The sequence below is a fragment of the Callorhinchus milii genome, unplaced genomic scaffold, assembly GCF_018977255.1.
Source record: "Callorhinchus milii isolate IMCB2004 unplaced genomic scaffold, IMCB_Cmil_1.0 Scaffold3, whole genome shotgun sequence".
Lineage (NCBI taxonomy): Eukaryota > Metazoa > Chordata > Chondrichthyes > Chimaeriformes > Callorhinchidae > Callorhinchus > Callorhinchus milii.
Genome location: NW_024704744.1, coordinates 56303666 through 56319318, shown reverse-complemented (window position 1 = coordinate 56319318; position 15653 = coordinate 56303666). Strand labels below are relative to the sequence as shown.

Genomic DNA, 15653 nt, shown 5'->3' with positions numbered 1-15653 from the left:
CCTGTCTACCCCTCCTCTCTCATCACCACCATAAGCCATATGAAACCTGCTCCCTCGACCCCATCCCTACCCCTCTCCTTCCCTCCCAGCTCCACCTCCTTGCCCCTCTACTCACTGACATCGTTAATCTCTCCGTGTCCTCTGGTACTGTTCCCGCCCCATTAAAAACTGCTGTCATGATTCCTATCCTTAAAAAAACCCTCCCTGGACCCTTCTCTACTCCCTAACTACCACCCTATCTCCAACCTCCCCATGAAGCGCTTTGGGATGTCCTCCCGACGTGAAAAGCGCTATATCAAATGCAAGGATTATTATTATCCTCTCCAAGGTCCTGGAATGAGTTGTTACTTTGCTCCTTCCTCTCCCATCACTCCCTTCTCGAACCCCAATTGGGCTTCCGTGCCGCCCACAGCACAGAAACCGCCCTTGTCAAAGTGACAAATGACATTCTGTCAATCTGCAACCAGGGCTCCCTCTGCCTCCTCGTCCTCCTTGACCTCTCTGCTTCTTCAAACACCATTGACTGCTCTATCCTCATCCACCGCCTCTCCTCTCATCTCAACCTCCACGGTGCTGTCCTTGATTGGTTCAGATCGTACCTCTCACACCGCCTGCACTTCATCTCCTCGAACGGCTTCTCGTCTAGCCCCCGACCGTCTCGTGTGGTGTTCCTCAGGGCTCTGTCCTTGGTCCCCTCCTCTTCAACATCTATATGCTCCCTCTTGGTGACATCATCCATAGACATGGGGTCAATTTCCACATGTATGCAGATGACACCCGACTCTACCTCTCTGCCTCCACCCTTGACTCCAGGACTACTGCTGTCCTGACAGAATGTCTGTCAGACATCAAGTCCTGGATGAGAGCTAATTTTCTTGAGTTGAGTGTCAACAAGACCGAGGCTCTCCTGATTGGCTCCTGTCAGTGCCTCCTGACCTCAGGTGCTGACAAGATCACCATCCATGGTTGCACACTCCACCTTACTAAGCCAGTCCGGAACCTTGGCGTCTTGTTTGACCATCAACTATCCTTTCTACCCCACATCTGCGCCATGACCCACTCTGCCTTCCCCCACATCTGCAACGTCGCCAGGCTCCGACACTGTCTCACACCACAGGCTGCTGAAACCCTCATACATGCCTTCATTACATCAAGGCTCAACTATCCAAACTCACTGCTTGTTGGCCTCCCCAACTCCACTGGCTTCCCATTACACAGAGGATACAGTTCAAGATCCTGGTCCTCACCTTCAAAGCCCTCCACGGTCTTGCTCCCCTTTACCTCTCCGACCTCCTAACCCTCTACCACCCTGTTCGCTCCCTGCGCTCAGCGGGCTCCGGCCTGCTTCACGTCCCCCACCTCGCTCGCCCCGCGGGCGGGCCTTCTGCCACTCTGCACCCACCCTCAAGAACTCCATCCCGCAGTCCCTCTGTCTTGCTCCTTCCCTCGCTGCCTTCAAGACCCACCTCAAAACCCTCCTCTTTGACCGTGCTTTCGATTTCCCTGCTTCCCCTCCGCCCTCCCCTCTCCCCCATGGTGATCCTCAGCTCGGGTCTGTAACTGTTTTTCCAGCGCCTTGGGACATTCTCCCGACATGAAAGGCGCTATACAAATGTAATTTTGATGTTGTTGTGGTCGTCTTACTCTGGTTTATTTGGATGATTGTCAACATGAACCTGAGTTGGAACAGGGTATCAGGAATTGTGGTTGAGGACAGTACATTAGACTGAGGAGCTTAATGCTCAGTGATGGGAAGACTAGAATAGGTATTTTGGTAGGATGAAACCAAATAGGACTGTGTTAGTCATGAAAGAAGAGTGTAATACAGCAACAGTACAAATTTACACTTATGTAGCACATTCAAGTCGGGAGGACGTCCTAAGGCAATTAACAATCCTGGCTTGGCACCTCGGGAGCCTAGGGGGGTGGGGAGGGGAAAATGACCAAAAGCATAGTCAAAGAAGTAGGCCTAAGATGGAACAAGTGAAACATCTTTAAAGACACCACTCAGTGAGCAGTGGGTCATTCAGACCAGGACATTGCAGATTCAAATATCTGACTGTGTTGAATTAGACGATCACAGTCAGGGCAGCAGTTAGAATGGTGGAGTTCAACCTTAGCATGGGATGTATACATTATGTTGGAGGTGTAAATAAATGTACCTGACAATGAATGTACTTCATCTCAGGTGAAATGGGGCCAATGGTCGCATCTACCCTGAAGCTTGGGATTTCTATTCTCAATGGTGGAAACTCCACAGTTCAGCAGGTAAATCTATTTACATTGAAGACTGGAATTGCTGGAAATGTGTGCAACTGAAAGTCACATAGTTGATAAATGACTTTTCTTCATGTTGTATTTTTGAGTTTGGGTCTATTGTGCACCATGTGTAAATATATATGTATTACAGAGTCAATTACAGGTTCCCTTCAAGATGTAAAAAGCAATGAAAAGGTTCAGCTAATTTCATAATTCAGAGTACTTTCAATTCCCTCTATGTACATGGTTTACATCTAGCATATAATACACATGGTTTAATTGTAGCATATGTTACTTATAGTTTACATGTAGTGTATAATACATGTGCTTCGCAAATCTCTGCCAAAGTGTTTATTAAACATGCGCATAAAATGTAATTACTTCAAAGTGGAAGACTGAGATCTTATGCAAACAACAAATGGTATAACGTGGATTTGTTTATAACACGGGTGCCCTTTGATCCACAACTGTTTCCTGGTAAACAGTTCGCTGCTGTCATCTCTTCCTGTACATGCATAGCATATAGGAGGTGGCGGCAGCAACTCCCTGCTAACTCAGAAGTCGGTAAATCTATCATGCAAGAAGCTGGCTGACATATAAACCTTATGATAGATGTTGCCACAAGGTTCTATCTGCCTTCTTTTGGTCACACTCCATATTGTGGATTATTCCTCGGAATGGTTATCGCAGAGATATGGAAATACAGTGAGCCTCGAGGTTATATCTCTGACATGTGGAATTAATTCCGTTGGATGAAGTCTGGTTTTCATGTTCTATAGAAAATGCTTGATTATCTCAAGGAGAAGAAGGATGTGGGCTTCTTTCAAAGTCTTGCTGGTCTCATGCAGTCTTGCAGGTAAGAATGCCATTTGTTTTACCTCCATTTCAGGGTCATTCCAGACCTCCTTAATATCATTTTCTAATTGATGCATTTCTGATCTGGGAATATTGCAGCTAGTCCCTCTTGCTTGATATTTCTTGTAACTAAATCTTCTGGTCAGACTTAATCAGCTGTTGATGCTTTCCCACATGTTCAGAGTCTAGTCTCTTGCTTCAAATATAAACTAGCTCTCTGGTGCTTTACTCGTACAATGAGAGCAAAAAATATTGAGTCTGATTCCAGTTGATTGTGAAGCGAGATTTCAGAACATGCGGTACATACCAGGAATTGTTTCCTAACACAGAGAATGGAGGGTAAGGTCTCAACCTGGCTCACTTTCTTCTGGGTCTCAACAGTCTTGGTTCAGGTCCCTGTATTGAGTCTTTGAGCACAGTTGAATGCTGGAGGAGCGTTGCATTGTTGACGCTGCTGTGCTTGGGATGAGAAGTTAAACTGAGATCCCATCAGCCTTTCCAGATTGACATCAAAGATTCCAAGGTAATGTCTTGGTGTCCTGACCAGCAATCTTTCAAATACATTAGTCAATCCTACATCACCGCTGTTCAGTCGTTGTCTCAGTCACTCCACAGGGAATGTAAGAAAGCATTATCCCATGCAGTATTTGTTCTCAGTTTGCACCTATACCTCCATCTTTCAGTGCTGTTGTGAGGCATATCCTTTGGTCTCTATACATCTCCCTTTCACACCTCAATCAATCCCCTTGTCCCCAAAGTCTCTATAGAAACCATTGTCCCATGCAATATTTGTTATCAGTCTCCATCTTTCAAACCTGTTGTTAAGCATATTCTTAGCAGGTCTTTTTGAAGCTATGAGTGCTGTGCAGTGATTAATAGTTGGGAATCTTTTCCCCACTTACCATCTTTGGAGAATTTTTAAAAAAAACTAATGCTCTCTAGTTCTGCTCTATCATTCCAGCTTTATCCTTCAGATGAAATTGTTTCAAAACAAAATCTTTTATGGGGGGGTGGGGGGATGTGGGGAGCGAGAGTGGAGGCTGTAACACTGAATCAGTTGGACTCTGCCATTTTCTTGTTCTGGAAATGTGACAATGTGGCATAATACAACGTATGAATCTGTCCATAGAACGTTAGAAATTTATGGTGCCAGAAGGCCATTCGGCCCATCGTGTGTATGGGCGGCCTCAATAGCAATCCTTTAAGTCCCATTTACCTGCCCTTTCCCCCGACATCTATAGCTGACTCTTTTTAAGGGACAGTATTTGTCTAGTTTCCTCTTGAAAACCATTATGGATTCTGCCTCAACCACTGTGCCCGGTAGGCATTCCCTATCCTAACTACTCTTTGCATGAAACAAATTCTCCTTGTCTCCCAATTCTCTTGTTTATCAACTATTTTAAGTTGATGCCCTCTAATTACAGACTCACTGGCCAGTGGAAATAATTTCTTACTATTGATTATCAAAACCCCTCATAATTTTAAAGACTCATCAGGATAACCTTCAACTTTGTTCCAGTGGAGAAAGTCCCACTTCCTCCAGTTTGCACTCATAGGGCAAACCATTCACTCTTGGTCCAGTTTAAAATATTCTATATTCTTATGTTTCATTAGCTTTGAGATATTCTCCCAATGTGAAAGGTGCTACATAAATGTAAATTATTGGTGTTGCCATTCATTTGTAATGTAGCTAGGAATTCAGAGCCATGCAAAATGTCACCTACATAAGTCTGGTCAACGTGCTGTTTTTTTTCCAGGAGGCTAAAGAATCAAATTGTTTGTTTATGTCAATTGCAGTGTGCTTGACCTAAATGCATTTGAACGACAGAACAAAGCAGAAGGACTCGGCATGGTGACAGAGGAGGGCTCAGGTATACATTGAAGTAGTATATACGATTCTACTCTCATTCCATGTGTTGTATATTGATTATAGGCAAAAAAAATTACCAGTAGTATTCTATCTTATACAACAACCTGCCAATGTGTGCTAGAATCATTCATGGCGAAAGAGTATTGCTATTTGAATATGATATTCACAGAGCAATACTGTTTTGTCATTAATGATTGCAGCACATATTGACAGGTTGTTGTATAAAGTTTAAAGTGTGATAATATTTGGGGGTGTTCTTGCAATTTGAACTGCACAGAAAAACTGTTGATGATCATGCAATGCTGAGTTGCATCAATAAAGAGGTGACAAGTTATGATCAATCTGCAGACACTATTGTGAATACAACAACAACAAGATTCCATTTATAGAGCGCCTTTCACGTCGGGAGGACGTCCCAAGGCGCTGGACAGTTGTGTCAGGACCCGAGCAGGGGGGAAATGGTCAGGGTGAGGGGAGGGAAGGGAGAGAGCGAGGAGGGGGTAGAGAGTCGAGAGGGGAGCTGACGGCACAGTCAAAGAGAAAGGTCTTGAGACCGGCCTTGAAGGAGGAAAGGGAGGAAGCAAGGCAAAGGCACTGGGGGATGGAGTTCCAGAGCCTAGGGGCTGAGAGGCTGAAGTCCGGCCACCGATGGTAGGGTGGTTGGGGCGGGGGACGTGGAGCAGACCGTAATGAGGAACGGAGGAATAGTCAACAAACGTGTGAAGTAAACCTTTCTGAGATTAATGACAGTCCTCTGATGGTATTCCTAACAACTGAAATCTCCTGCAAAATACTTATATAGGTCATTATAGATTCAAATCTGCACTCCATTATGATCTCAGGGCAATATTGGAAAAGCTACAAAAGACTTCAGTGCCTCTTTGGTTTAGGAGAAGGCAAAATTAGCCATGGTTCAGTGAGACGTTACACTAAGGTGCTGTCTGCTTGTTCAGATGGATGGTAAAGAACCCATGGCATTAGTTGACAAGAGAGCTTCTCCCAGTGTTCTGGCCAACATTCTTCCAGATACCAGATAAAAGGTCATACTTTTTGTGTCTGTTTGTGGGACATTACTGCATGTAAATATACTGCTACATTCACCTAAAAATAGTCACTGCAGTTTGCAGTAGAATCATGTAAAGTGCATTGAAACATTTTGACATTGCGATGAGGTGCCATGTTAACTACAAGGATTATCGTTACTGGAAGTCCCATGTTTAATTCAGGCTTTGGCATTATGCAGCATTCTGTTTTGAAAAATATTATTTGTGGAAAAGACTTAAAATGGATAAACTGTTATAAAAGTGGTTTAAATCAAATGTAAAATATCACCAGAGAGGGAGACGTTGCTCTGACATGAGCCAATCATACTGCTGGACTGTCTATTTCTGAAGCTCAAATTGTTCTTTGTTCTTTATGATGTTTTTTATTCCACTTTTAATTTTGAAGCATTCCATGTCTATTTAGTTTCATATTGTGTGACAGTCACACAATATATTGTGGTGTAACTGTCACTTCTTTGATTGTCATGTGAGTGTTATTTTTTATATATATATATTGTATTACTAAGAACAATTGTTATATTTCAGTATGTTATGAAAGCCAAACGATTCGCCCAAACCCGCTCTGTTAAACATGTGTTGGCAGTTGCCAGGTTGCAGCTAACAATCAACTAAACACATGCTAGGCTAGCATCAAATATTAAATCAATATATTTTTCTTGTACTTTTACAACACCGGGATGTATTAAACATGTGTACCTGTGCAGTGAGATATTGTATCTGTATAGATATGTGTGTTTGTACCCATTTGTTTCTGTGTTGAATTGTTCATTATGAATTCATTGCTTTTATACTGAAATAAACACAGAATCTTTTAGCTGTTGAATATGCACCATTTTTTGGATTGATGCATAGCAAAAATCTCTTGTTTTTTTTTAAAAAAAGCGTGACTTTTATAATTCTGTTTTATCCTCTTTCAACCTACCCAATTTCTTATAAAATGTAGAATGAAGTTGAGTATAATTCCTAACTACCTAATCTCATCTTTTTTTTTCTTTTAATTTCAATTGTTCTGTCTCCCCCTCCTCAGTCATCACTCATGAGCGCGGTAATTATAACTCTGCCATTTCCTCTGTTACATTGTGTCAGCACTGTACAGGTCCTGAACTCTTGCCAATTTTTGCACTTACAGACTCTGTGCATAGTTGTTAATCAATAAAAAAACCTCTTACTTTGCTTTTAGAAACGTTAAGCCCTTTAGCCAACTTCATGTCTGTTTTGCCTCTCTCTCAGGATTTGCACAGTAACTGGCACACTAGATGTAAGAACTGTGAGCCTTTAAGTGGCGTAGTATTGCAGTGGTTGGATGTGCCAAACTGTGGTGTACAGTTATCTGTAGTATTTGTTGTGTATTCAATGTGGCTTTATGGCTGCACCTGTCGTTGTGCAAGTAACAACTAAGGGACTTTTAGCATTAAATTTTGTATTCTAATTTAACTTTTCAGTTGCTTTACAAACTGACGTGCATTGATGTTGACTATTTGTTGTGATGCAGATGACAATGTCTGTGTGAGTTTACTGTGTGTGTTTTACTCTTTGCTTTATTTTGCTAACCTTTACAACCAACATATTTTGTGATGCAAAAATCATACTTTGTGTGTAGGTTTTTTTTTAATATGTTTTGACTTTCTTGGTGCAGGTTCTTTAGGTTGAAGATCCAACTCAAATCTGTCATACTGGTTTTAGAAATGAAGTAATGTTTTACAGTGCACAGTATTTCTCCATTGCCAGCTATTTCCCAATAAAACTCTCAGCTGCAATGTCCCAAGTTTTAACCCATCATTGAGGATGCCACTTGGTAATGAGTGGGGAATGTTCTGGCAGTCAATACAATGACCACTACATTCTATAAACAATAGCTGTCCTAACAAGAAGACCCCAAACTGGATAAATACTCTCTTGATTATATAAACAATGTGCAAAATGGAATTATTATTGGCATTAGTTCAAAGTAGTAGTTGCATTTTGGGGCTCCTCTGAAAGCTACTGTATAAACCATTCACCCAAACAATGCTCCCGTGATTTTATATCTTCAAAATCCCCCTTTGATCATATTGTGTCCTTGTTTCACAAGTGTTTATTCTCAGTGATTTTGCAGTGCAAACACTAGCAGTATTTGTAGTGCTGTATAGGAACTGCAGATTACACAGCAGGTACCATTTCCTCTCTTTCTGAATCCAGTATGCTTTTCCATCCATATTATTTAAGATTTAGTCAGTAAATTAAATTCACTACTTCATATTGCACTTTTTCTTTTTCTACTTTGTTCTTTCACTTACTGTAAATCACCCGCAGTACACATCTGAATAGTCCCATGTGAAGTCATAAAGCCATTAAGCTTTTTCATCAACCATAACCTGTTGTCAGTGGTCTTCATATTTTAGGAGAGTTGACATGGTCCGCATTACCATTTTAACTATGTTGGTTCACAGATTAGAATTGAACTCCAATAGGAAGCTGTCGAGGCATTTAGATTCCACTACTTACAATTGTGTGTTGGTTACTAGGTATAATCAGTAGAAATAGAATCCCATCTGTTTACATGATACAGTGTCACTACACTTTACAGTATGTCCTGCAAAGCCCTTTGAGACGTTCTCCTGAATTGAAAGGTGCTTTTCCAAATTCCTTATAGAGTATTTAAGATGCCATTGGCTAGTACAGCAAGAAATGGAGGGACAGCTACCAGAAAATATTTCTTCGCACAGAGAATAAAAAACAGCTGGAATGGGTTACCACAGAAGGTGTTTGCTGACAGGACACAACAACAGCAACAACAAGATTACATTTGTATAACGCCTTTCACGTCGGGAGGATGTCGCAAGGCGCTGGACAGAGTACAGCATTTCAGACCTGAGCTGGGGTTGGGGGGATAAGGGAGGGGAGGGGGTGGCCGATGGCATGGTTGAAGAGGAGGGTCTTGAGGGGGCGAGGTGGAGTGACTGGGGGATGGAATTCCAGAAGTTGGGGGCAAAGACACTTTTTTAAGAAAAAAAACTTGCTCTAATGGGCAATTGTTAGGGTGGTTATTCTGAAAGGCAGAGATCAGTTGAACCAGGAGCTAACATTATTCAACTTCTTGTGAGATTACCACACCTGAGATCAGGTCGGAAACTCGACAGGCTGTTTGAAGCCAATTCAAATCCTTCAGTTTAAGCGATATTTAATTTGGTAGTTGTGTTTTGGAATTTGGAAACCATCTGTGATTATTAATAAAGAATTTGTCGGTGATTAAAGGGTTAATGTTATTAAAATACTGAAGCTTAAAGTTAATCACAGTAACCTGCAATATATTTTATTGATTCTTAAATCTTTCCAAATTTAAATGATAGCATCAAGGTTTTTAGATTGTCATTTATTTTCCTTTCTAATCAGTCGTACTGTTGTCACCTTTCCCTCTTAAGACCTTTATGTAGTCCTTCCATATTCTCTACATTTGTCACCTGTCTCTATTTCTTTAGTTGCCTCTTTCTTTCTTAAATTCTGCTAGGTTTTATCTTAACATTAAGAAATTGGTTTATCAGGAGCATAATACAAGTTATTAGCAAAATGGCCAGTGCAGCAAGACAAGAGACACAAGTATATTTGCATACAAGATGTGCACAGGGTGCTTTCACCTTAGATAGTGGCACCTGTAACAAATCAGTTTGGTCACACACTTGGGAGATTGGGTATTCATCTAATATCTCCAAACTAGTTTTATTCTTTAAGTATTCTGATCCTTTTTGATTTTGGTAACAAATAATACTGTTGTGGACGGAACAGCTGATTACGTCACTTCTTGCTGAGCAAAAGAGTCAATTTTGTTGGGCCCAATGCTAACCAATCAGATAACAGCGTGTTGCGTAAATCCACAGCAAGGCATGTCAGCTCCCTCACCTGCGTCTCTCCACATTCACAGTTCTCAGCTGTGGAATAAATTTCTTCCATCCCCTCAATCTCCCAACAATCATCCACAGGCTGCAGGGGAGACTCATTACCTCATTGGGAGCCTTGTACGGTTGCTCCTCACCACTTGCACCTCCTCTGTTCAGTGGGAGCATGATCTCCACGCTGTCCACGCTTTGGCCATTTCCCAGCCTCAGACAATCCTGACTCCAAGACCGGCAGGAGAGTGATCCTGGCCCCCTTCTCCCACCCCTCAGAGACTGGCCACTTGTAACCTTGAATGTTACAATGTTACATGTTACATCTAAATGAAATCTTGTTGTTGAATGTCCTCTCTCCCAGTTACAGTCCAAACGCAGCATAATATAAATCCAAATTCAATTCCTGGTATAGAAGGCATTTGTAAAGATCATCTTAACATCGATGATTGGAGGTCAGGATTAAGCAGCTAAGGTAGTCTTTGAACCACATTACTTGCTTGTTCCTCTCTACTGAAATAGATATTTTGTTTGGATATTTGTTCAAATTACTATAGGTAAGAGACCACTGAAGATGTGCAGCTCTGTTCCCATTGAAGAGTTTCTAATTACAGCTTTGGGCATCAAAGAGAGCTTATTAAGGCAATAACAACAAATTACATTTGTGTAGCGCCTTTCACTTCGGGAGGGCATCCCAAGATGCTGGACAGTCGGGGATTATTATCTGCAAATTCTGCTGCCTTGTTATTTTGCTGAATGAAGCAATACGAGAGGCGCATTGTTGTATTATTTGGGCTCAATCTTGTGGTGTTCCTAATTGTTTTGTTCTTTATTTAAGGATCCTCATTAAAATGTGTTTTAGAATACTTCTGAATAATAATAACACCCAAAGTTGACTGAAAATGCTGGTGGGTTCTATCTTGGATTCTCATTAAATGGAACTATTTCTTTTGAAGTGCCTGGGCCCTTTCAGATGTCACTTTACAGGATAATGCAAGGATTATTATTATAATATTTATTTAGCTATATTGTTTCCCTGTTAAGTAGCACTGAAAGTCCACGCACTGAAGAACTCAAACATCAACTCTGACTGCAAACACAGCATGAAAAGGGCTAGCACCACCTTTATAGGCCATGGATTGTCTGTTGTTTGTATTAGGCCTTGCTGCAGTAACGCACAGAATACTGGCCTTGTGTAATGTGTTTAGGAATACTGCAATTTTGCCCTCATGACATCAATGATGTTCTGGGCTCACCAAAGATTACAATAAGCAATCTCTAATGTATACTGGCATTACACAAGCATTAAATATTTTGTAACTCATTTTAAAAAAAAGCCTGTGAATGTTTATTACATATTTAAAATATGATAGGAAAATTCATGAAAAAAGGTTGCAGCCATGTCAACTCCTAAAATATTTTTTATGTGTTTTTATTGAATGTTTTTAGATTTTGTTTTCCATCCTATTTAGTCTGCATATTTTGTGTGTGGCTGTTTTACATTTGTTCTCTATCTGTGAAGTGCACCTTGTGGGCTTCCGATAGAGCAGTAGCTATGATTAGCAAATATTGGGAAAGTAGGAGAGTTCTGGATGTGCTTTAGTGAAGAACACAGCTTTCTGGCCATACTCGTGAGTACTAACACTCTCGCTGACATCTTCCAGGTGAGAAGGTGATGCAGGACGATGAGTTTACTTGCGATCTCTTTCGCTTTCTCCAACTGCTCTGTGAAGGCCACAACTCAGGTGTGTAACAAACCTCAGGTAGGCCGATGGTGATAGGAATCATTTATGCATCGTTTGATAAGTCATCATCTGTTAACCCTTTTTCACCTGGATCATTTCCGCCTTTTAACTTGTGCACTTTGTATTGAGAAAGACTCTGATATGAACCTACTTTTACTATTTGGTAGAATCTTCTGCAGTGATCAGTCTAGATAAATCAGTCATTTACAGTATTATCATTTGAATGTTCATGGGACCTTTTTGGTTGTAATTCGGTTAATTTCAGACTATTTTAACATAAACTGTCATGTTTTATGATATAATTCACTGGTCATTCACAGATTGGTATATTACTGACACACATTTTCACTGCATTTACCTACTAAAACAGTCACTGCACTTGACAGTTATTTCTGCAAGCTGCTTTGAGATGTTTTGGGGGTAACAGTGAATTGTTAAAAATACAAGCTTTTTTTTTAAACCAAATTGCAGAGATAAGCATTTAAATAGTTCTGAACCATTGATCAATCTCTCAAGTCTGACCTCTTTGTCTTAAAGATTTCCAGAACTACCTACGAACTCAAACAGGCAATAACACAACAGTAAATATCATTATCTCCACCGTGGACTACCTCTTGAGAGTTCAGGTAAACTTGATTTGATTTATGGGAAGATCTGCATCTTTTATTGGAAACCGTTTGGTTTGATTGAGATGAATTTTGAGAATTGTTCATAAGCATTTATAAGAAAGCAAGGAAAGAAGCAATTGAGAATCTATTTCTGATCCAGTCATCTGATTTCCTGAATTATGCTGGTTTCACTTTCAAGAAATAACTTTCAAAATCAGCTTCAACCTTTATCTGAATGTTTATAGATACACTTGGTTCTATACAACCCAACCCTGCATTTAGTTATTTGTGAAAAGCATATAGCTTTATGGTTGAATGACTGGGATGTTATATTTGAAATTAAATAAGAGTTTCTCCAGTGGATTACTCTGTAAATGATCCTAAAAATGACAGGTTACCTCCAACTCTTCCTTTTTGAAAGATTGGTTGGGTCGTATAGATAGCTCTGTCCTGTTCCTAAAATTAATACTACTACTTTGATTTTCAAGTTTCCTCTTGAATGCTTTGAATTCATAGAAACGTAGAAACAGGAGTAGGTCATTCATCGTTTGGAGCCTGTTCAGCCATTCTATAGATCATGGCTGATCTGTACCTCAACTCCAATTACCCGCCCTTGCCCATATCCCTTGATACCCTGATCTAACAAATATCTATCTATCTCAGTCTTGAAAATGTGAATGGATCCAGCATCCACAGCCTTTTGGGGGAGAGAGTTCCAGATTTCCATTACTCTTTCGGTGAAAAACTGCCTCCTAATTTCACTCCTAAATGGCCTAGCTCGAATTTTAAGATTATGCCCCCTTGTTCTGGATTCCCCTACTAGAGGAAACAGTTTCTCTGTAATTCAACCCAGTTTTCTTTGATTGCTCCTATATTTAAAGTTTCTTTTCTAGTTTAATGCAGTGTTAGAATATTGCTGGGGGGGTCAGATGCCTCCGGTGGTAAGGAACAAGAAATAGTTTGATTTAAAATAGCTGACATGATGCATTTGATATTCTCTTTGATTTCTTGGGAAGCTTTAACCATAATAAAAACTAATTTGTAACAAAACTAGAGAACAGTGTAACTCATATCTCTTAAATTAGTTTATTTTGGATGTTCTTGGTTGTGAATCAAACATTTTCCGTTGACAGGAATCGATCAGTGATTTCTATTGGTACTACTCTGGGAAAGATGTCATTGACGAACAAGGGCAGCGTAATTTCTCAAAGGCAATCAATGTGGCAAAGCAAGTCTTCAATACACTTACAGAATACATCCAGGTACCAGCACAAAACTAAGTCAATATGTAACAACACTTATAAACCCGAATTAAAGTCTTCAGGTTTTCTTTTTAATTTACGTATTTCTGCAACAAAACCACTCCAAGGTGATATCGAAGGGAACGCAGGTCAGTGGATTTATCTGGCACTGAGACTCCTGTGGAACTTTTCAGCAACCCGTCATGGCAGAAGTTCAGTTATTCAATCGCACACTATGCAAAGCTAGAGATCACCTAATAGAACAAAATATTTGATTGGAACAAGTCAATGTACTCGAGATTAAAATAATAATTGCCAGACTCTAAATTTCCTTTGTTGCTATAATAATAATACTCCTTGCATTTGACATAGCGCCTTATCAGGGCTTCAAGATGCCTCAAAGCGCTTCACAGAATATACTGTAAAGTGAATTGACAATATATTTTGTGGGCGAAACGCGGCAGCCAATTGTACATAGCAGTGTCCCACAAATGGTCGTGGATTGAGTAACCAAATTATTATTTTTTTTGTACCTTGCATTTGACAAAAGACGAACCAAGTCTTCTTTGCCTTTGCTATGCTTTATGGTTTAATTAAATGCTCACCTGCCACAACATTCTTGGATCTCGACATTGGACTGATACCTGTCAACATAATACCAGGCCCTAAATCCTAAATCGGCATCCAGGTGTTGAGACAATGCAATCCAATCCTGACTTCTCCTCACCACATGGCTCACCAGTTAGTTCAGCACAACAGGACCAGTTACAACAGCGTGAATGTGCCCGTTACTCCTGTTACTCCAGTAAATTCCTTTCCTGGTAAGGAAAAGTGACTCCTGCTCTATATACAATGTTGTTTTATCAAGCCGTTTTCTGTTCTGCAGGGTCCATGTACTGGCAATCAACAGAGTTTAGCACATAGCAGGCTGTGGGATGCTGTGGTTGGCTTTCTTCATGTCTTTGCCCACATGCAAATGAAACTGTCTCAGGTTGGTGAGCAGATGTGGCTCGGTAGCTCTTTCCCTCCCACTCGATCTGTTCTAAACCTAAGTGTTATGTTTTGTGTAGTCCTCCTGATGTGAAAGGCCCTATACAAATGTAATCTTGTTGTTGTATTCTATGTGGCTACTGTTAATGAGTTGGTGATTGACAGACAGATGTGCATTTTGATCACGAAAAGTAGTGAAAAGTTTTCAAGTAGTTAAATACAGAGGATATGTTCTGCAAGTAGTAAGTTCAGTGAGTTTCACATTGATAGACACATTGATAATGTATATTATTAAATTTAATTAAATTTAAATAGTTAAGTTTAATGTTTATTAAATGTATTGGCACTCAGGGCCTTACCCACTGAAAGATCGCCAATTCAAACTTAAGAGTAACAGTTTAAGAAAAGTTACTATTTTTTGTTTATTGTTGACTAAAAGTGCACATGAGTAATGTCCACCCAATTTATGATGAAGTCGTGATGGGAAAATTGTACGGTGGGTTTTCTGGATGAGGTGAAGAAGGGCCTTCTACATCTGCACCTCTCTTGTGTAATCTTCAATTCAAAAAGGAATTTAGCAAACTAATGTGTAGCAAATTGATGTAAGAGTTAAAATGCTTAATCAAAATGTTAATTTCTAGGACTCGAGCCAAATTGAGCTGTTGAAAGAGCTAATGGATCTTCAGAAAGACATGGTGGTCATGCTGCTATCAATGCTGGAAGGTGAGCATTGATGACTGAGGTGAACTGGAATTAATTCTCCAACNAAAAAGGAGCATGAGGAGTATAGTTTGTGTTCAACTTTCTATCCTTTTTTTTATACACATGAGTTCTGTTTTTTTAAAATTGAAATTCAACGCAGATTTAATAAGCAAGAGAAAATAAGAATTTGATGTACTACGTCTGAACATTATTTATGGGTACAGTTTATTGAACAATAAAGGATAAAGAAAGAAATAAAACAGATTTATTATTGAAACATGATTTTTCCAATAATATTCCTTCCAATAATATCCATCAAGATTTCACTATTCTCTTTGACATCGCAACAATGAGGCTGCAACAGAATTCATAATAGAAGTCACAACAGTGATTTCTGTCAGTAACTGGAAGGAGTTTTCCCAAAGTAGACTGTCAGAATGGAATTCCTGTATCATA

The 15653-nt window shown here is 40.1% G+C and overlaps 1 protein-coding gene across 1 annotated transcript in view; it reads left to right on the top strand.

Annotated features, from left to right (window-relative positions):
• ryr2a (ryanodine receptor 2a (cardiac)) overlaps positions 1-15653 on the top strand; it is a 373023-nt gene that overhangs the window by 331955 nt on the left and 25415 nt on the right. Inside the window, 9 exon segments of the mRNA XM_042333111.1 lie at positions 2189-2268; positions 3039-3115; positions 4912-4985; positions 7076-7093; positions 11576-11656; positions 12194-12282; positions 13398-13526; positions 14392-14496; positions 15137-15218. Of these exon segments, the coding sequence (XP_042189045.1) occupies positions 2189-2268; positions 3039-3115; positions 4912-4985; positions 7076-7093; positions 11576-11656; positions 12194-12282; positions 13398-13526; positions 14392-14496; positions 15137-15218 (735 nt within the window).